The sequence below is a fragment of the Strigops habroptila genome, chromosome 7 (assembly GCF_004027225.2).
Source record: "Strigops habroptila isolate Jane chromosome 7, bStrHab1.2.pri, whole genome shotgun sequence".
NCBI classification, from domain to species: domain Eukaryota; kingdom Metazoa; phylum Chordata; class Aves; order Psittaciformes; family Psittacidae; genus Strigops; species Strigops habroptila.
The window spans coordinates 38,056,901-38,078,152 of NC_044283.2; the positions used below are offsets into that span (position 1 = coordinate 38,056,901).

The 21,252-nt window shown below is 37.5% G+C and overlaps 1 protein-coding gene and 1 long non-coding RNA gene across 6 annotated transcripts in view; one reads left to right on the plus strand and one right to left on the minus strand.

Annotated features, from left to right (window-relative positions):
- LOC115610746 lies at positions 1-20,413 on the minus strand. The gene is made up of 3 exons (XR_003992327.1): positions 20,145-20,413; positions 16,268-16,358; positions 1-3,653 (listed from the first exon to the last, which is right to left on the minus strand). It is a non-coding gene; the product is annotated as an uncharacterized LOC115610746 (long non-coding RNA).
- HPGD (15-hydroxyprostaglandin dehydrogenase) overlaps positions 3,133-21,252 on the plus strand; it is a 27,075-nt gene continuing 8,955 nt past the window's right edge. The window contains exons 1-5 of one of the 5 annotated variants that reach the window (XM_030492719.1): positions 3,580-3,660; positions 6,303-6,439; positions 6,887-7,041; positions 7,599-7,705; positions 17,101-17,197. In XM_030492719.1, the coding sequence (XP_030348579.1) occupies positions 17,140-17,197 (58 nt within the window). In that variant the 5' untranslated portion in view covers positions 3,580-3,660; positions 6,303-6,439; positions 6,887-7,041; positions 7,599-7,705; positions 17,101-17,139. Of the gene's footprint in view, positions 3,375-3,536; positions 3,661-6,302; positions 7,042-7,598; positions 7,706-17,100; positions 17,198-21,252 lie in introns of those variants that run through there. The other 4 variants (XM_030492716.1, XM_030492717.1, XM_030492718.1 and 1 more) reach the window with 4 other exon arrangements.

The window sequence follows — 21,252 nt, forward strand, 5'->3', positions numbered from 1 at the left end:
GGCATATAAGACATTATTTAATATTATTGTTATTTCTTAACTTTGAACAGAAACTACATTATTTGTCTCTCAACGCACCCAAATCAAACATTAAAGGAGTCATTTAATATCTTTTCATGCCTGTGATTTCAGATAATAGTTGTCATATTTTTGAGTCTATCTAGGATCACTGTCGCTAATTTCAAATGTATTCTGCCAAGGTTGGATAATAAACCTCTTGGGCAAGTGTTAGAGCACCTTTCAGTGAAAAAAAAATCTAAAGTGTGATATGATTTGGTTTGACTCTACCATTGAATAATGCAGCATCAGTTTTAACTATATCACATTTTCTTAAATGAGCATATCAGCTTCTATTACACACAGAATAAGGTACCCAAAGCATATGTTCTGTCTTCTGTCAGCTGGCCACTTAGGAAGATAGAACCTTTATAGTATGTTACTGCCCATTGTGACAGCTCTTCCAACTTTTTATGCGGTCAAGTACTGTTTTTTCTTAAGAATAGCTTATCTGAAAATCTGGACCACTGAAACATTACAAAGTGGGAGTCCAGATGCTTCTATGAAAGCTTTTATGAAAACTGAAGGAAAGGCTTAAAAACTGTCAATTTATGAATCACGAAGAAAAAATATTTCATAACTACACCCCCACCTCCTCACCCCTCAAATTTCATTGTGAAGACTGAGATGCTGACTCTATATTTTTAACAAGGTAAGGTTCTACAAAGAGCTTTTTCTTATGGGCAACATTTTCTTTTTTTTTGCAGTTGGTCATATTACAAACTTGTGGTGGTAAAGGATTACGTTGCAACAAAGTTCTGAAGAGCACCTGTAGTAAGTCAGTAGCAAATCCAGTGTGGCTTGGAGGAGCAGAGCACACGTATGCCTAACAGCCAAGCCATCTCTGCTGGGTCCAGGGATAAATCACAGAGCCATCCTTCTATTACTTCCTCCTGGATTTGGAGGATTGGCGCATACTGTTCTAGCTAGGAACACTGTCTCTATTTTCAAATGTATTTTGCCAAGGTCATGGGTACTGACATGGAGGACTTTTTCTTTGGATTTTGGTTGGGTTTTTTTTTTTTCCATCTTGCAAGAGGTGTCATTTAGGTTCTTGAATGGAATAATGGAAAGAGTCCATTCAGCCAATAAAATCAGAGTTAGAAGCGCTGGGTTAGTTTATCACAATACTTTTAAACAATTTCAACCTATCATACCCAGCATTATATTCAACCAACTGATCTTTGGGACACAAACTTGTAAGATTTGTTTTACAGAAACAAAGAGCACTCAGCTCTTAAAGCATTCCAGCATCTCAGAAGAGTTGAGATTGTTCGTAACATTCATGCCAAGTTACCAACAATTTAGAAAGCGCAGCTGCCGAAGGTCATTCCAGCTATAGCTGTTTGGAAACACAGAGGAGTTTATTGATCTTTTTCTTTGCTTAGCACTTAAAGAAAATACTAGTATGTCCTAGAAATAAAGACTATGACAGATGTTGATCAAGACTTGGCCAAACAGGGTGGGGAGGGGGCTTTTCAGGGTTGGGTTGAGGGTGGAAGACTCCACTGTAAGGCTGTTGTTAGGTCCCTGTGTGGTAATATTGTTCTCATGATAGCCTTTGACCTGGCACTATACTTGTCTCTCTACAAATCAGGGAAGCTGGCTCAGCTGGTTGGGAAAGAGCTCATTAGGCATGGCAATTTAGGTGGCACAAATTTCACAGCTCCAAAGCAATCTGGAGGCCTCACAGAAACAGAGATCATATTCAAACAAATCACTAATCCCAGAGGCCAGCTCTGACTGCTTTTATGAAGTGAATCATGATCTTTAGGAAAACTAAATGGCTGCAGTCCAATTTAGCAGCTGGATTGTATTAGTTCACATTTTTAAGGACAAAGGTTATAATAATAAGATCTTGTGTTACTCAATTTACTCAATTAGGTAACATAGTTACCTCAATGGTTGTCTAACAGTTTGCTGGTGTTAGGAACAATGTAATTTGTTTCTTTCAGGTAATATAAAAAAAAAAAAAAGGAATTCCATACAGGAAGGCAACCTAGTAGAAAACAGGCAGCTGAGATAAGAGATGGACAAAATAGGCACACTGTTGCTGGAAGCAAGTTAAAATGGCAACAAGCAGTAACGATACAGGTGAAGTCTGAGTCAGAGAACTTCAGGGCCTTGAAAACACAGCAAAAAGTTTAAACCTGGTACACCAGCCAAAAAAAACCCCAGAGAACCCAAAAGACAAGCGTGTGTTAATACACACACACACACACATGATGTACATATGTTCATACAGCTGAAGATTGGAGCAATGGGCTTTTCTCATCTACTCAACACTCCACAACACTATTTTCTATGAGATACCATTTGTGAATCTTATAACAGGCTAACAAACAAGAAAATTTATTTAATCTTTTAAATCATTAAGGTTGCTCTTATTTCTACTGCACAGTGTTATATCTCAGCATTGATAAATTTTAGTTGCATATAAATCAATGTAGCAGAATTTGGCTTATAAACTGCAACAGTGGTCAGATATTTTTTAAGGTACAAGCTATGTTAGCCATAGAGCTGAAAACGTCTAGAAAGTACTTGTCTCAATATGTCTAATATCAATAACTTTTAACGGCTGGGTTTTTTATACAAACAAATTCTACTTACTGACACAATGAAAGGGAGAAGGCTAGTAGGGTATTGTGAAGTGTGAAAAAAAGGTGCTATGTTTGTTTTTTTTCCGAGGCTGAACTTTCTTTCAATTCCTCACCCCGCTGCTGACACAACTTGGGCCAACCAAAACGCACACGGCCTTAGAAGCTGCCAAGAGCCCTTATCAGAGCTCGTAGCCGCTTCTCACGCGATTTATGGAGGTGCAAAGGCTCTTCCCTCGCGCCGAGATGAGCGGCGGGTGCCTCAGACCCCTGCCCTGGGACCGCCGAGCGGGAGCCGGTCGTCGCTGGAAGCCCGGGGACTGAAGAGGGGTTGAAGTTGATCCCCTCTCTGGCCCTTCGACTCTGGGGGTGATCCAGGCACTCGGGAGAACGATTTAATGACCTACTCCACCCCTACTCCCCCCGCCCAGGCTGCTTTCGGTCACACGAGAGGGGAGCGGTGGGGAATGAGCCGCCGCGGCGGCGACAGGAGGAGGAGGAGGGAAAGAGGGAGGGCAGGAGGGAGGGAGCGAGTGAGCGAGCGAGCGAAGGAGGGAAGAAACCGGGCAGGTGACACCGCGCTAGGTTGGTTCCAGCTCGGCGGGCGCGGGGCCGGCGGCGGCGGCCATGCACGTCAATGGGAAGGTGGCTCTGGTCACCGGCGGGGCGCAGGGCATCGGCCGGGCTTTCGTCCAGGCGCTGCTGGGCAAGGGCGCGAAGGTAAGCCCCGGGAGGAGCCCCTGCCCTCCCCTCCGCCTCCCGCCTCGCCCCTCTGCCTGGCACCTGCGGGTGCGGGGCGGCGGCAGCCCCCGGGCTCTCCTCGGCGCGGCACCCGTCCGTCTGCCCACCCGCCGCTCAGCCTGTCCCTCCGTCCTCGCTCAGGTGGCCCTGCTGGACCGCAACTCCGAGGCTGGGCAGGAGAGCAAGGCGGCCCTGGACGAGCAGTTTGAAGCGCAGAGGACGGTGTTCATCCAATGCGACGTTACAGATCAGGAGCAGCTGAAAGGTAAGAAGGAAACTGTCAGCGCTGGGCTCCGGCTTAACATGCAGCAACCTGAAGGCGCCTGGGCTGCTGCACCAATAAATGTGCAATTAAGGTTTCTGGAGGACAGCCTACTCCCAATATCTTCTGACAGTGACTCAAAAAGGATTTGTTTCTGAACCTGCAGATGGGAAATATTGCTACCAGCATGCGTGTATTTCACCGTGTTACTTGGCACATTGTAAAGAAAAGCCAAAGAAACCATTTTCATTGAGCGCTGTGTGTGATATTTTTGCGTGAAAGCTTCTACAGAAGATAATTGTTATTTTATGAGTAATATATATAAACTTTAAAGCACAGACTTGCTTTTTATGAGGCTTCAGTATAGACTCCAAGCTGCATTCCCTCGTCACAGGAGTAATAAATTCTGCTCTGGGTTGCAGTGCTCTTTCCATACAGCACACTTACTTTCAGCGTGTTCTGCTGTAGCTGAAAGTAGGGCTGGCAAAAGATGGCACGCTGCTTTACACGGTGTTAAATATGGGTTGATAACATTACACACATATTTTGCAGACGCAGAGAACGGCAAAGAACTTCCCTCAGACGTGATTTCCACTTGTTTTCTACTTAGTAAATAAATTGTGTTCCCTACTGAGTTCTTAGAGTATCATATAATGTCGATGTGCCCTTCACAATATTTCATATCAGGCACATCACTTCATCAAAGTTTCATTATTAAATGATGCATTCATAAGTAGTGACTCAGATTCACATTTTGACATCGCTTTTGTCAGTGCCCATTCCCCAGGCTAGATGTGAACGTTTTTAGTTCTGCTTTTATTCACTACGCTTAACCGGACGTTTTCTCAACAGCAGCGCTGGTTGAGCATATCCATTCCTCTTTCACAAATGATTCTAACTAGTTCAGGATTCGGCAGTATTCTTCATCACTCCAACTTAGCGTGATTATGCTCAATTTCAAAGCTTTACTTCATCTGTCTGTGAGAGAGGTGCTGGACTTTCAATTTGAGCTCTGCTCTAATCGGCAAAAAAGTTTTTATCAGGTAGGCTGATAGGAGCAAGAAAAAGCATCCAAGAGGTAGGAATGGCATGTGCTGCAGGTTGGGTGTTACCTCAGTGTGCTTTCTCCCTCATGATCCCTCCTCCCTTTAGTGCCAGGCTGGTGCAGGACCAACAGAGGAGTGAGCTGGGAACTGGAGGGAGCAGGACAGGTCTGTAGGGGAGGTTTTGGAACCAAGTTAGTAGGAAAAGAGAAATCGGAATAGGATCAGAATGGGCTTTCGCAAGGAATGAGAGCAAGAATTTATGCTTATGCTTCTCTGATACTGCATTAATCTTAATGCAGGAAGTATAAATTTGCAATCATGTCTTACAATCCTTTGGGGTTTCTGGGGCATTTTTTAGTGGTTTTGTTGGTTAGGGCTATTTTTCTTGCTTTATTATCCTAATTTTGCACTTGTAATTACAAGCCACTACTTAATAAACTTAGATTAATTTCATTCTGGTGTTTAAAGTTCTTAGTGGATGCATCAAGTCCTGTACTTGCCCTTTATGTGAAAGGTCATGTGCATGAAAGAAGTTCCTCTTATTTTAACTTTAGCCCTTTCGGTATGAAACAAGTCACAGTACTAGAACTAGTATCTGTAGGTGCATAAGGCTTATGGGTAGGAAATTAGCTGCTTCATCTACTTTCAAGTCTTGCCTCTGCTTTTTTCTCTAGTGGCTTTTTCACACAGTCCCCCACAAAAATCTAACTTGTCCTACTTTTGAAAAATCACCATACATGTACTTTTGCTTTCCATGAATGTTTAGGAAGCTCACATATAACTGATGTCTGTACTTACTTTCCACTTTTTCTTACCTCTCTGTTAAAATGGATGCTCCTCTTAATTTTTCATTTTTCTTCATGCAGTATTTTACATGACCATCTGCTTTTAATTTTTATGATTCCATAAGCACTAACTAGTGTGCAACGTAAACATAGAATTATTCTACATTCAAAAAGGGAAGAACAAGTCAGTTTAAACTGATGTGCAGGTGATAACTTTATAAAGGATTTATAAAGAGATTTTTCTTTTTGTTTTTAGGGAATATATGGGATTACTGTAGGAAGATAAACTTTTATGAGAAATATTCCAAATTTGGTAATCATTCTTTATTTAGATATGAAAACAGCTAAAAAACTTTTGGATCATTTCTCAATGTGTAAACTAGAAAACTACAATTAGTTAAGACTGTGTGGATTTAATAAATAATAGGCAAAAGTACTATTATCCATGGTGGGCTTTGAAGGCAAAATATTTTATTAAGAATGAGGTTGATAAAAGATGTTATTTCTTTGCTATGCAAAATTTGGAAGCTATTTTGTACTTATTTTACTCATTGAAGCTATATTAAAATATAAGTTCTGCTCCTGATAAAGCCAAAGGTTTTCATGTGCCCATACTGATGCAGGATTGGAAAGATGAGAAGTGATTGAAGAGTTAAGTAGAGAAACCAGAGAATGAATTAGCAACAAACAGCAGAAGCCAAAAAGGCAGACAGCCAAAAATAGAGTTTTAGTAATATTATTCTAGTACAGAATAAGAATATTAGAAAAAGCTGTACAATAAAGGCAGTTGAACAAATAAAACCTTTCCCATCAGCTGCCCAGCTCTTGTTCTGATGACAAGATGATGACTGAGATGGACTTGCAGCATTCAGGCAAAGAAAAGGCTGTAGCAGTACCGACCATCTGGTGCAAGGAAAAAACTTTGTAAGCCCCTGCAACTGCTGCAAAAAGGTACATGTCTCAAAGCTGCTGTTATGATCCTGGTTGACACTAATAGCCAAAGAGTAAAGATCAGAGAAATAAGATGGTCCTGGGATTACCTTTTAATGAAGTGGTTTCATTAAGGCCTGTCAAGCATAATTTCAGTGTACTTGAAATACTCTAAGATTGGGGGTTTTTTCCAGTCACCAAAGGATAATTTTTAAAACAATACAGGGCAGGGCGACAGACATCTTGGTTAACATAAATATTTAGTGATAAGGAACAATATTTGGAGGGAAAAACAAAAAAGCTATATATACATGTCAGATAATGTCTGCAGTCGTGGAAAATCTTAGTCTGGAATGAACATCTGGAGGTCATCTCATCCAACTATCCTGTCAAAGCAGAGCCAGCCTAGATGAGCTTGCTCATCACTATGACATCATCATGTTTTTCCATACACATCTTTTCTCTTAGTTCAAACACTGTCACCTGGGAGAACACAATGTCACTGTGGAAGTTTCCCAGTTCTTTATTTTGAAATTCTTTGGAAGATGGGTCACTATTTTCATCTGCAGAAGGAAGAAGATTTGAATTTGAAAAACATTATTAAAGTTACCGAACAAGTAAAGGTATAGAAATTTATTGATAATTCTTGTTTAAATTTATCCATTTATGATGAATTATTTGTAGTTGAAAGATTCATACTAGTTACATTACTGAATAAGAATTGGGTTCTTAGGTTGAATTCAGACTCAACCAAGAACATGGTTGCAAACACAAGGCTTTTATTTTACATTTAAAGTAGATTATGCCAAATCTTGAATTCACTAGATAAATTAAACTATTACAAATCAATCTATAAATGTTTAATTTATACAATTAGGGTGCCAAGCATCCTATCTAATATAAAATGTATGGATGCTAAGTAATTTCATTAGCTCCTCTTATCAAGCATTATAAAACTGAATGAAAAGGCAACTATGGTATCTTAATTCTTTCATTTTTCCTGAATATGTTTAATATTGGTGAGTGGTTAGACAAAGAACTTCATTGCTCATTAGTGGTTAAGAAAACAGAGAAGACATTTTGGTAGACTAAAAGAACATTAATTTGTATGCATGCATTGTATTTTTAGATCTTGCTTTCCATAAGTGCTAAGAAATTTCACCCTTGGATCTTACTATAGGTGCTTTCAAAAAAGTAATTGAACATTTTGGAAGGCTGGATATTGTGGTTAATAATGCTGGAGTGAACAATGAGAAGGACTGGGAAAGCACTATACAAATTAACTTGGTAAGCATTGTCTCCTTTCACGTGTTCATACTTCAGTATTTAATGCTGGAATACACTTAACAGCCCTTGGCTGACACAGATTGTGCCATATCACAGAACATTGACTACTGGATTGGTAAGCACAGCTATTGAAACAATAACCACATAACTGCATACGTACTAACCAATATGTGTGTGTGTGGTGGGTCCTTTAAGTTTCCTATCCAAGACATACAGCACTGTGTAGAGGTACTCAGGCTAGTACCAAACATTCTCTTTCTATAAAACCCAGTGGAATCCCAGGTCAGTGTAACAATTTGGTACCAAAAGCAGAAGAGCTGCACCTACCGGAGGCCAGTCTGTTTGTATGAATGTTTTGGAACATTTTAGTTACCTGTGAGACTCAGCTGGCCTGCATTAGAGAGTAAATTTGTTGGTATTACAAGAAAACTTAAACCAAGAGCTCTTCATTTGCTTCACCAATGAAGCAAGCATACAATCTGAGCTTTTAATATAGGCCGTTTCACCATCGCTACAGATAGATGCACACCACTTAAGCTTACTTACTAAAATCCAGTACATTCAATAAGCCTGTAAAATTTATTTTCAGACTATTACCAGTTCTTTGATATTATATGGTATTTCATCAGGTGAGACCACGATATCTGTTTCTCAGGCAGAAAAACATTAATTTAGACTACACTGCCAGGAGATCTAAGCTCCAAAGATAAGGTCGGCTTTCCAGGTTAATAAAATTCTGACTAGCTTGTATTTTACCACATGTGAAGTTCTAATTTGATGGCAATTCAGCAAGTCACCTCTAACCATCCTCACAGTGTGTTATCATTTAGATCTGCAAAGAAAGTAGCAAAAGGAAGCCTGTAAGAGTGGAGTTTTCTTCATTGAATCATTTGGAAATTGTCAATGCAACAAGAAAGCTCATGATAAAAAGTTGCAGTTTGTTTTTGAGAACAGTTTTAAGGACAAAGATACCTAAGTCTTCGAATCCTAACGACTCTATGAAAACAAACTAACAAAAAAAATCAGGAAAAGTAGCACAAGCTGTATATAAGACAAGTTACAGAAAAATTAATGGGAAAATATGCATTTGGGAAAAAAGAGTTAGATTTAATAATTTTTTTTCTTGATCTTTTATATCTGTCCAAGATCAGATTCCCTTATCTTGGAAGGGACTGAACTTAGACCACAGATTAAAATTTTTACAATAGGAGAAATACATTTGTTCAATTTCCTTTGCCTTTTCTTTACATTTTCTTTAAAATTTAACTGCATATATTTCTTCCTCTTTCATTTCTAAAATATTCTGATAAACATCAGGAAAATTTACACTGTGAAGTAACAGGAATTTGCAAGCACAGATAGATAGTCATTAGCAGAAAAATTGAAGTCTATGTGGGAAACACAGTTGCCTGTGCTTCACCTTTAAATTAACTCAAAAAACGAAGGCATCTTTGAGCAGCATCTCTTGAAGATATTTAATGTCCAGGTAGATTTCATAACTTAGAGTGATGACCAAGCAATTTTTCAATTCCAAGAGCTTTAAACAGAAGGCATTGAGAACCCCTTCTACTATTTTGCAGACAACACTAAGTTGGGGGGGAGTGTTGATCTGCTGGAGGGTAGGAAGGTTCTACAGAGGGACCTGGACAGATTGGATTGATGGGCTGAGGCCAATTGTCTGAAGTTCCACAAGGCTCAGTGCTGGGTCCTGCACTTGGGTCACAACAACCCCATACAATTCTCCAGGCTTGGGGAATTGTGGCTGGAAAGCTGCTCAGTGGAAAAGGACCTGGGGGTGTTGGTCGACAGCAGCTGAACATGAGCCAATTTGTGCCCAGATAGCCAAGAAGGCCAAGAGCATCCTGGCCTGTATCAGAAACAGCGTAGCCAGCAGGGCAGTGATTGTCCCCCCTGTACTCAGCACTGGTGAGGCTGCAGCTAGAATAATGTGTTGAGTTCTGGGCCCCTCACTACAAGAGAGATATTCAGGTGCTGGAGCGGGTCCACAGAAGGGCAACAAAGTTGGTGAACGGTCTGTAGCACAAGTCTGATGAGGAACTGCTAGGGAACTGAGGTTGTTTAGCCTGGAGAAAAGGAAGTTCAGGGTAGATCTTAACACTCTCTACAACTACCTGAAAGGAGGTTGTAGTGAGGCGGGTGTTGGTCTCTTCTCCCAAGTAACAAGCGATAGGACATGAGGTAAAGGCCTCAAGTTGTGCCAGGGGAGGTTTAGATTGGATATTAGGAAAAATTTCTTCATCAAAAGGATTGTCAAGCATTGGAAGAGTCTGCCCAGGAAAACGGTTGAGCCACTGTCCCTGGTGGTATTTAAAATACATGTAGGTGTGGTGCTTAGGGACATAGTTTAGTGGTGGACTTGGCAGTGCTGGGTTAACAGTTGGACTCAATGGACTTAAGGGTCTTTTCCAACCTAAATGATTTCCAACTCTTTGGGTTTTTTTTTTATTATTACCAGTGATTGGGCCGAAGCCAACCATAGGTGGGTAAAAAAAATAAAAAAAAGAAAAAAAAAAGAGGAAGATCATAGTTTATGCATTATTGTATAGATAAATTTGCCATAAATGTCCTCATGACTTAATCCATAGTTGAGACTTAAAAGATTTCATCAATACATGCTGGTGACTGGATTAAGAATGTCTAAGGTGATCAAGCAGAGTAGAAGTACACCTATGTGGGTTAAATCAAGGACACTAAGATCATTTATCTTTGATTTTAATATCCTTTCTTCTAAGAAAGTCTAACCTTGAGTTAACTAACTCGTTTATTTCTATTTAGTTGCTGTAGTTTCCATAAACTGATACGTAACATATTGTACTTTTTGCTTTTTAATGATAACAATGGAAGAATAACAGCTGCTGCATGTAATACGTTATATTGGTTGGTTCCATAAATATTTTTTGCTTCTTGTAGAGAAAGGAACAAAACATGTATAAAATATATTATTTCAAAATGTCTCTATTTCCCTGACGTCGTATCCTTTGTACTCTCCCCAAGAACAGGAATAACTTCTGTGGCCACACATTTTGGTACACATTATGCACATATTTTCTGCTTGAACAAAGGGGGAAAAAAATCCTTTACATGCCAGTCTTCATCTTAGTGGTATAATTTATATAGCGATACAACAAATATTCCCTGCCTCAGTTTAAAGTACAAAGTACAAAACTAGAGTAGTACAGAGCAAGATAAATCAGAACAAACACGTGTAGGGTGTGTTTTTTATGGCTAAAACAGTTCACAAAACCGGTTGGTCTTCAGGAACGTTTTTAAAGGACTGTAAGGAAGGTCCCTGGTAGTACTGCTTGAGAAAGCATGAAAAACAGAAATGAAGAAGCAGGTTCAAAAAATGGGACTTAATTTAGAAGGGAAAAGAGAGATAATAATTCCTACTTGTATTCATTACAGTTTTCTAAGTGCAAGAAAAGACAGCATGATAAAGTTGGCAGGGGGGAGAGGGAAGTATCAACCACTAAAGAGAGATTCCTGTTGCAGTGCTTTTTACCATTTTGCTGTATTTTGTGCTAAACAACATCTTTTCATTACTTTATTAATATTTCTAATAACCTTTTTAGTTAAGTATTCCAGCAATGCCATCTATTCCTCATCTCAAAATTCCAAAGCTGACAGTGTTGACTTGATAGGTATCAGCTTGATCAATGGCAGCTTCAACTACTCATTCCCTTACAAATCTACATTCTTGTTATTATGGTATATAAAAAAAGATCTTGGCAGCCATACAGAAATTTAATTTTAAATGTATATTACTAATATAATTTCAGAAGTCCATCACACACTCACCCATGCACAAACTAGCATAAGGATATATGACACATACATTCTTATCAAGAGTCCTACTTACAGTCCTCCAGCATGATAAGAACAGTGTTTCTTGCATTCAACTTTATAAGAACCTATGCCTAAGGAATCCAGAAATTTTATAATCCGATTTTTTTTTTCTCAACTCCCTAAAAAAAGTGCCCACATCTTTCTGGGCCTTGCACATATACGTTGGTTAAACACAATTTGATGTTCTAAGAAGCTTCCCTAATTTTATCTCGTGTTGATGATGTAGGCTTTCTGGAATCACTGTAATTATAGTAGCTGCTGTAATTACAGTATCTTTTCTCTTTACAAATGCACTTAGCACATTTTATATGAAGATAATCCCAAAAATTACTTTCAGGTTCCTTTTTTATGCTTTTATCAGAGGTTTATGAAAACTGATATAGGTTGCAGAATACAGTTAAATGTAGCAGTACTGGTATCACATATGTTTACATTTTAATTACCTGAATCAAAAGTACTGAAGTGCTTTACATACCATTTTGACTATCTTATTGTTTTCTCATGCCAACAAATTAATTATTTTGCAGATATCTTTAAACCAGTTCTCCAAATGAAATTAAATAGACTTATGAAAGAATTTGACAGCAAAATCATAATTAACTCCTGTTTATGTGATGATTTTGCACATTGTAACACCTTATTCTGGCAAAACTTTAAACTGCAGGCCATAACTTGGCCATGCCAAAAAACACAGTCATATGAGATCCAAGTATTAAAGTGATGCCCAGAGACAACTAGAATTCAAATACACATGTAAGATTTCTTCAGGTGTGTGACAGTCTTGCCCTGAATTACCAGGCAAAATGTGGTAGTACCCAACAATTCCAAGCTTTTAAATTTTTCATGGCATTGCAGAATTAGTTTCCATAAATGGCAACGGTAACAAGCTTCTGTGAATTTAGGAAAGTCCTTTTCTAAAATTAAGTCTACTTAACTCAGGCTTTGTCCCTGCAAAATACTTAGATTGGTACTACAGAGAATAGAATGCAACACTGTATATACATATGTGTGGCTCTTTTCAATATAGCTCATGGTGAAATAAAGGTACCAGCATCTAGTGAACCTTGCAAAATCAATTCATTTGTTCATTAGTGAGAAATTATTCCTCAAAAGGCCAATTAATGTATTGGTAGAAACCATAAGGGTAACTAGGTAAACTTCGGAAGCGGCTAATTTTATTTATTTTTGGGACAAAGGCTTCATGATCATCACAAGACTAGTCATTGTGCAAGCCATAAAAGGGATCCATTGGGAGTATGCTGCAACCTTCTGGTCCACACACCTTGCTCTATTGTTCAATAGCTAAGTTACTTATTCTTCAGCATAATTTGATGTCAGAAAGAAGACTAAGTGCCTAGCAAGAGACACATGTCCACCAAAAACTGAGAAGTACCACTTACCTTGAAATCAGTGGCATGAGGGTCAATCCTCTAAGTGGATAAAGAAGCCTGTTAGTATAATTATTTCTGTTGTTCAGATTGCACTAGGAAGGACACAGACTTACCTTAATTGCAGAGTAAGTCACTGTATTTCTTAGCTTACAGTTTTAATGTGTGTTTAAAGTAACCAATGTAGAAGTACAATGAAAAGCAAGTTTCTTTGAACTAAGAACTAAAGCCCACCTACTCAAATTGCACTACTATTCGGAAGTCCTTCAGGGATGTATGTTGGACAGGGAGGGCAGGGAAGTAAAGAAAACCGAACAGTAAAAAATTGAAACATTGTACCAAAGCTACTGATTTCTAGCAAATGACCAAATCCTACTGCACATTCCTATTTCTTTCTTCTTTCTTCCTCTCCCTCCCTAAGCTTCTTGTTTTCCACACTTTGAGCTGGAAATTCAATTCAGGAGCCTGCAATTTCATTTCATATAGCAAGTAAACTAACCGATACCTAGGTATGCCAAGGGACTTGCATGCCTGCTACAACCTGTCTGCTTCCTAGAAAATCTACATGAAAGACAGTATCAGTCCCACGTCCCTGTCCAAAGGAAAATGTCAAAATTTTAGATATCACTAGCAGCATTTAGTTTCAGACTTTTGAAGTTCATCTTACAGTTCATAAAGTATTTTGAAATGTTCCCTTATAGATAGCCATCAATTTAAAACATCACAGTATGGAAGTGAAATGATATTGGGTTAAATTCCAGCTCTGTGTTAACCTGCTTTATGAAACCATAAGTCAATGGCTCTTTCATTTGTTTATTGTTGGATATTCCTAGCACTGAATTAGATTAGCTCAGAAAACTACACAAAGTGTTAGGACTGGTTACAATTTTGTTCTCTCAAAGCAATTCATATTGCCTTATGACCTTGGTAACAATACAGTACTCATCTTCAGCACTGAAGGATTTATTTTTGTAGAACAATACAACTAAATCTATACAGTCATGGGATTTAGAAACATGTCAAGAATCACAGATTTTGTAAGTTTTGTTTCTGATTTTGACACTTATACCTAAATTACTATTTAACCATTTGTTAAATAAGTTACCAATTACTGCTGATACTTCTTCCAAAAGCAACTGCAAATGTTTTGAGTATTTGCACAGTTATTTTGCAAAGTTTACCATGCTGTCAGACACTAAGTTTTGGATTAATTACTATATGGTGCTTCAGAATGTCTGATCTCCCCTAATTTAAATCTGTAATTTATGGAAGTTAATACGAGGAGATGATAGTCCCACACTCACCATTATAACTTCATTGGAAAGAATCCAATCTACAAAACCCAAATTTTTTACTCTGCCAGTTGAAGAGTAAAATTGTCTCTCGGGAGCACACTCAGACCTGCAGTGCACCTCAGTGGTCCATCTTCATTACGTGCTATAGTAAAACACTGTATTTTGATAAGAAAACAGCAGTATCAATAAGATCACAGGTTTTTCAGGACCTAGGAGGATAACCATTTATATTATTCTCCCAATTTAATCATAACAGTTTCTCAGTAGCCAGGAGCAAAAATCTAGGTAAGTGAGTCAGCTGTCCCAATTTTCCTTTTACCTGCATTTAATTGCAAATTTGACTATTTTCCTACTCTTTGTTCTTGACATATTTATGGACAACGTCCACGCAGATAAATGCAGTTGTAAACAAAGGAATTGTAAAAAAACAACTGTAAAATGCATCACACTTTCTTGTACAAAGTTGTATCCCAACATATTTTCATCTTAAAATAGTCAAAATAAAACCCCAATATGCTACTGTTCTTTGGAAAACAATAGTTCAAAGCCTGTTGTTCTTTGGAAAACCTCTTTCCCATTTGAGTGTTTGGCACCCAGATATGAAAGCCAGCTTCACTTTATTAACTCAGCTGGATCAACAGGCTCAAACAGAAAGTGGCATTAAGACTTCTAAGCACACATTGTATGACTTTCATACTACAGTAACTTCAGCCCCTGCTGTTCTTCCTTGGAGAACTATTAAAAGGATTTTCTCTCCTGGAGAGAGGGTAATTCCGGCACAAGAATGGAAGAACTATCACATAGTGCCTTTCACCTGAAGTTTCATATGCTGAATGCACAGACAGCGAGGTGGTTCTCACCTGTATATTTGGTTCAGAGTTTATCTCCAGAATAATCCTTTATGTTATCAGCCCAAACATCAGAAATAGCCATGTCACCTTAGACCAGCCACAGTTGATGAAGCAAGGAGGACAGCAAGTGTAAGGGCAATATCCAAATGAAAGTCGGCAATTATTCTGAAGACAGTCTCTCATAACACCTACACAAACGAAAAGGCTTCCCCAGTGACTTGAAGAAATGCTAAGTTAGCAGGTTCCAGAGAGAAGAGCAGTACAGAGTTTGATAGGAAAGGCAAGCTACTCACTTTTTTCTTGTCTTATAATTGTGGTTTGGCCAAGGACCCATCTAGCTCTGCTATCTCTTTGGATTAGAATGCTGGAGGAATAGGAAAATCCTCAAGGAGCCCCAAGCTGCTTTGTTCTGCAACTGATTTATATCCTTTAATCATCCTAAGAGGAATTTTCTTTGTTCTGCAGGCTGAGCCACTGCTCCAGGGCATGATAGGACCTGCACCTACTCTCCATAAACAGCATTAACTTCTTCCTTTCTAAAATGCCTTGTGTAGAGCCTATTATATTAAAAAACCACCACCCACCCTTAAGTCCAAATCTAATTTCAGTTGAGCTGCTGATGAATTTATGTTCAGAATAAGTATCCACTACAGCAACACTACCAGGCATTAGCGATCTTGGTTTTCAATTAATCCTTTAAAATTTACACACGACAACATTAAACAGCACTGCACTATATTTATAAGGACTCTGCTACTTTCCAGGACGTGCAAGAGAAATCAGATTTAGTTTAGTATTTTTCAAACGACCGAAGCTAGTTCTTTGGAAAGTTTCTGTTAAAACATTTAATCAGTAACAGTCTTTTCATATTAATCAAAACATTTTAAAAAGCATGTTACCTGAAACAAAACTTTCCAGGAAAGAAACAAAAAGATCTTTATATCAGAATTTTTTGTTTAAGAAAAATTTAGAATTCTATTTCAGAATTTTGAAATATTGAATATTTAATATAAATATCTAAAAATCTCAGTAAATAATTATGAAACACATCACTAATGCAGTAATATTGCAACATTTCACAAAAGTTCTTATCTTCCACTAGGAGCATTGTCTGCTGCCTTTCTGTTATAACTTGTTAAAATCTCAGATGAAGTGACTTACTCTCTGGGAGAGACTCTCTTGATTCATTCAGGAGGCTGATAACCCCAGGCTTGATGTATCTTTGGGCATCTCAGTTTAAATGTCTGAATTTCTGTAAGAGGAATCGCAGCAGAATTTCTCATTGCAATAGGGTTTGGAAACAGATCTTAAGGAATCGAGATTATACAGGTCTCAAAATTTTCTTTCTCAAAGTTTTTACTTTAAAAAAAAAGGTAAAAAAATATATTTAAAAACCACGTTGCAACAAATATTACCCTAATAATGTGTTGCATCTATTAGAATACTTTCTTACTTTCTCTGTATTTCCTGTTTAGGTTAACTTTCATTTGAGAAGAATGGTAAAACTCCAGTAACTTCAGTCAGAAAAGAATACAAATTTTTAATATCTTGGGACCAGAAATACATCACGTGATCCTAAAAAGTGTAAATTTCTCATGCCTTGAGCCAAATAAAGTTATAAGCGTTAGTGTGAACATTCAGATTCAGGCCATACATATTTTTTATAATGAAGAACAGTGTGTCCCAACAAAAATGCTGCAATTTGGATCAGTTCATCCGCCACTTATTTCAGATTGTAGCATTTCAGTTTGATTGGTATCTTATTAAGAAAAATAATTAAGCTGATATTATTTCTCTCTATTGCAAGTGTGTTTCTGAAGTTATTGAGTTGTATTACTGTGGAATCTGCTGCATTTATAATCTTCAAAGTATAAATAATACTGGAAAATCAATACAGGTTCTAGGCACCACAATAAAAGCAAGTTTTATTTCTTAGGAGTACAGAAGTTAGATAGGTATTTTGAGTGTAATTATCCCTTTTTCCTCTATTTCAGACATCTGTGATTAGAGGAACCTACCTTGGCCTAGAATACATGAGAAAAGGAAATGGAGGTGATGGAGGAGTAATCATTAATATTTCATCCTTGGCAGGTGAGAATATTTTCTATATAAACACTTTCTACTCACTGGTTTGTTTCTAAAATAAGTGTATCATACTGATCAGTTATACTTTTTCTTCTCTTTTATGGCTCTTCTTTGTTTATTCCCATTTTGATCTGGTTTTCATCATAGCAACAGAAATAATATCAAAGGACCACAACTTTCACTTGCTTTCTTCAGTTCAATGAAAAATTCAGCATTTTTCCAAACGTAGCAGTCTCATACTTAATAATCTTGAGCATGACATAAATATGTTTTTGCTCAGGTTTCAATACTGCCACACACTGAGGAAAACCTAACTAGCCTCAATTCATCATGCTTATTCAACACTATTCAATAAATGCTAAATTAAAAGATAATGTAAGCCACACTGTGTATAAAAAATGAATTCTAATGTATAGACCTGATTAGAATGCAGGGTTACTTTAAATCCAATTTTTTTTATTATGAAGGCATCAAATATGGAAAATCAGATAAATTTTTTTTTTTTTTTTTTTTTTTTTGGTCACAGGAAGAGAGGAAGCAATAATATGTCCTCCATTCAGCTTCATTGGAAATGTAGGAATATTTAAGATTAGACTATATCTACTTTATTAGTGAAGATTGTCATATTTCATTGAGCTTAAGCAAGCACACTCTTTTCTCACTACTTATCTGTGTTAGAATTATATTTCATTTTATTGGAATAAAAATAGAATTACATGCCTTTTAAGTCAGTCAGGGTTATTGCCATTTAGTCATGAGGCAGAATTCTGCATCCTTTTCTGTACATACACTCAACATCGCAATGTCTGGTCTCACAGCAAAAAAGCACAACTGAAGGGCAAATGAATGGAGCATGATTCACCTGACACCCTTCCTCAAAATATCTGTAGGGTAACACTTGTATTCTTTCTTCTTTGTTTAAAGAGTTTGTTCCTTCTTGCTCCTGCCATACTGTCTGGAAAAAACAGTACATATACTAGCTTACACTTGGATTGTTAGTGTTCTCTTTGGTATCCATGCAGAATACCAAATGATAGTAACCTTATTCCAGGTATTCCTACGTGTTTTAACAATGAAAAGCCAGTAAAACAGCAGCTGCCATAGATTCTGATTGTGAATAGGTGTGAATGTTCCACCTACTATTAAATTCTTCTGTAAACTTTAGCTTTTGTGATGAGAAGTCCAGTTAACCCTATTGACATTATGCATGTGGATCTTAAGGATCTGACTTGATACATGCACATATTTCATATGGATGAGGGGGTCTTTATAAAGCCTCCATATACCTTGAAGCCAGCATTTGCAATTTGCAACCTAACACATTGCTTACTGATGCCAGTAAGTTCATCTCCATTGGCTCAAATGGACATTGTATTGGGACCAAATTAACCTGAAGGAAACTGCTATTGCAGTATAAGAGTTCATCAGCACAAGTAAAAGATTAAACATTTTCACAGAAGTGCAAATGCCCATGCTGTGCTTAAGAAAGGTCAGAGGTAGCAAATAGTTTGATTCCTTTTCTAACTAGTCTCAAAAGAACACAAAATTATTTTAAGAGTGTTCTCGGTGTGTTAAGAGCTTAGGTGCTGTTTTAATTATTTGATTAAAATTTGCATTTATTTGCTTCCTTTTTTTAACATTAACATTGTGCCACAATGATTGTGGATATCTGTCAAAAACAAAGTGTTCTTTGTTATGTTTCCTTTCACATGGCTTGTATTTAGCAATTGTTTGCAAGGTCATAAGGAAAACCACATTATAAAAGCTGACATACACTATTTTTTATAGTTTATTTATTCACTACTGTTTGTGCTTTGTGACTCATTCTCCTTTCCAATCTGAAGGTCTAAGTAAGTCTTGCAGTTTATTCCATATATAAAAGACAAACTGCCATTAGCTTGCTTAACATTCCTTTGAGTGGTTTTTTTTTCTCAGACCTAGCTTCTGTTGATCATTAAACTTTTGAGTGGTTTTGATTCCCCCAGTCCAAGTTCTCTATAAGATTTTATGAGATACACTTTACAGACAGCAAATGTTCTTGTGTCCCGCAGAACAGCAAGAATAGTTATATTTAGTGCTTAAATAACTTTCAGTAATATTTGCTTTACACATTAATTAGTTTCCAGTTCTTCACCACGGGAATTTTGCCAATGATTTGAACTGTGGACAGAATCAAGCCTTACTGGTTTATATTTCCAAACATCACAGAATTACTTAATAATTTCTATGAAGTGGATGCTTAAAGTGTTCATTCAGCTGGATGAAAGCCAGAGTGTCCACCCTGTCTTTCCAGTATTGAATCTTCCCTCCTTTAGTGTCTCCACAAGACAGGACTAAGCAAGAAAGGGAGAGAAATATATGAACACATGCAGCAAGCACTCAACTCCTAACCCGCTGTATCTCAAAGCTATAAAACTTTATTTTATGGAATGTGTACATTCATTTCAAGAGCAAGTAATGCCGCTAAACAGCTGAGATAATGGGAAATGTATTTTACTGCCAACCTTTCCCCATAAAAGATAATGCCAATGATTGCAGCTTTTTGCACTGTAGTAAACTTCATTTCAAATTCAAAAAGAGCAAAATGATTTAAAATTTCTCCTGTAGGAAGCTGCACATTAATTTTATTTCTGTTTAACAGAATAGTTACAACCAACAGAAAAAAGCAGATAAAACTAAATTTAACTCCTGAGATTATTTACATGAGTAAATTTAGCTGTCTCTTACCTTTTGTCTCTTACCTTTTTGTGGCTGGTACCTGTATACTTTTAGTAAGTAAAGGGGAAATGAACTCATGTGTATGCATGCACTTTTCTTTTGATAGCTTTCATATTTTCAGGAAGGTATTGTGTAAAACTGAATTTGTATCTGTCCTGATTCTAGCAGATAAAAACAAATCAAAGTATTCATAGATGTCTTAAAAATTGGTAAAATGCTTAGCATAAGAACTCACTAGGTTTTTTGAGAGGTTGTTGCACATGTAGTATATCTGGATACCTTTCTCTTGTACAGCCATATCTGCAGTTTGATTGCACTCAACTTCAAGCACTCGGGCTCCACAAAGCAGTCATTTGTCCTCCTCCTATAGAAAGCTTCAGACAAAAGAAACTCTTAAAGTACCCCTCACAGCAAACAGGCTTCTTTAGGACCTGGTTCTATATATATTACAAGAACAGAGCTAAGCATATGGTTAACATCATTGAGTAAAGGCAAGACTTTATCACAGCGATACAGTGGAGCAAAGGTGTAAATGGCTGTATAGCTGGGGCCTTCAGCTCAGCATCATGAAAAAGCTTCTGGTGTTCATGTCCCCCAACCCCACCTCCGTAAAAAGGCAGATCGAGAGCAGAATCCACAGGAATGAGGTTATGAAATGTAGAAATTATTCCCTTGATACTTCAGATCATGTTAAAAAGTTTCCTAGAAATGACACAGCTTAGAATTTTTGCTAGGATTTCCATGTCTCCTTTTGACACAGATCACAGCAGTATAACTGATATAATGAACATGCTCTGGTACGCCTCCCTGTTCTTAAGAATAGAGTATGATATATAAACCCCTTTAACTAATTCTGTCATTACTCTGTAGGACCATCATGCCCCGAACTTCTTTCTCTAGTTACATATCCACTTCTTCAAAAGCAGGTTTGGCCTTTAAAGAACATTGTAAGCATATTCCATACTCTGTATCCAGACTTTTGCCTAAGGGCAACAGAGGAGATTTCTGTAATGTGGTTTGGAAACACATTTAATTTAAATAAATACGGTTAAATCTTGTGATGTTCTTCATTTGTAAGGAAGTTCTGTGTTTTGTGATAGGCTTTGATAAGTATATTTTATAAACCAAATCTAATACAGAAAAGAAAACAAATTATTTTGGCAATATTTTCCAGGACAGAGGAAGGTACACTTTTGGTTTGCTTTTAAATAGGTTCTCTCAGTTTGCCAAAGCTTACCTTTCAGCAGTTTCACATACCACTTTCATAAACAATGAAAAATTTAGAATTTTAGGATGCCACATGACACTGATGTTTAGCACATTAGTGAGAGAAAATTTAAATA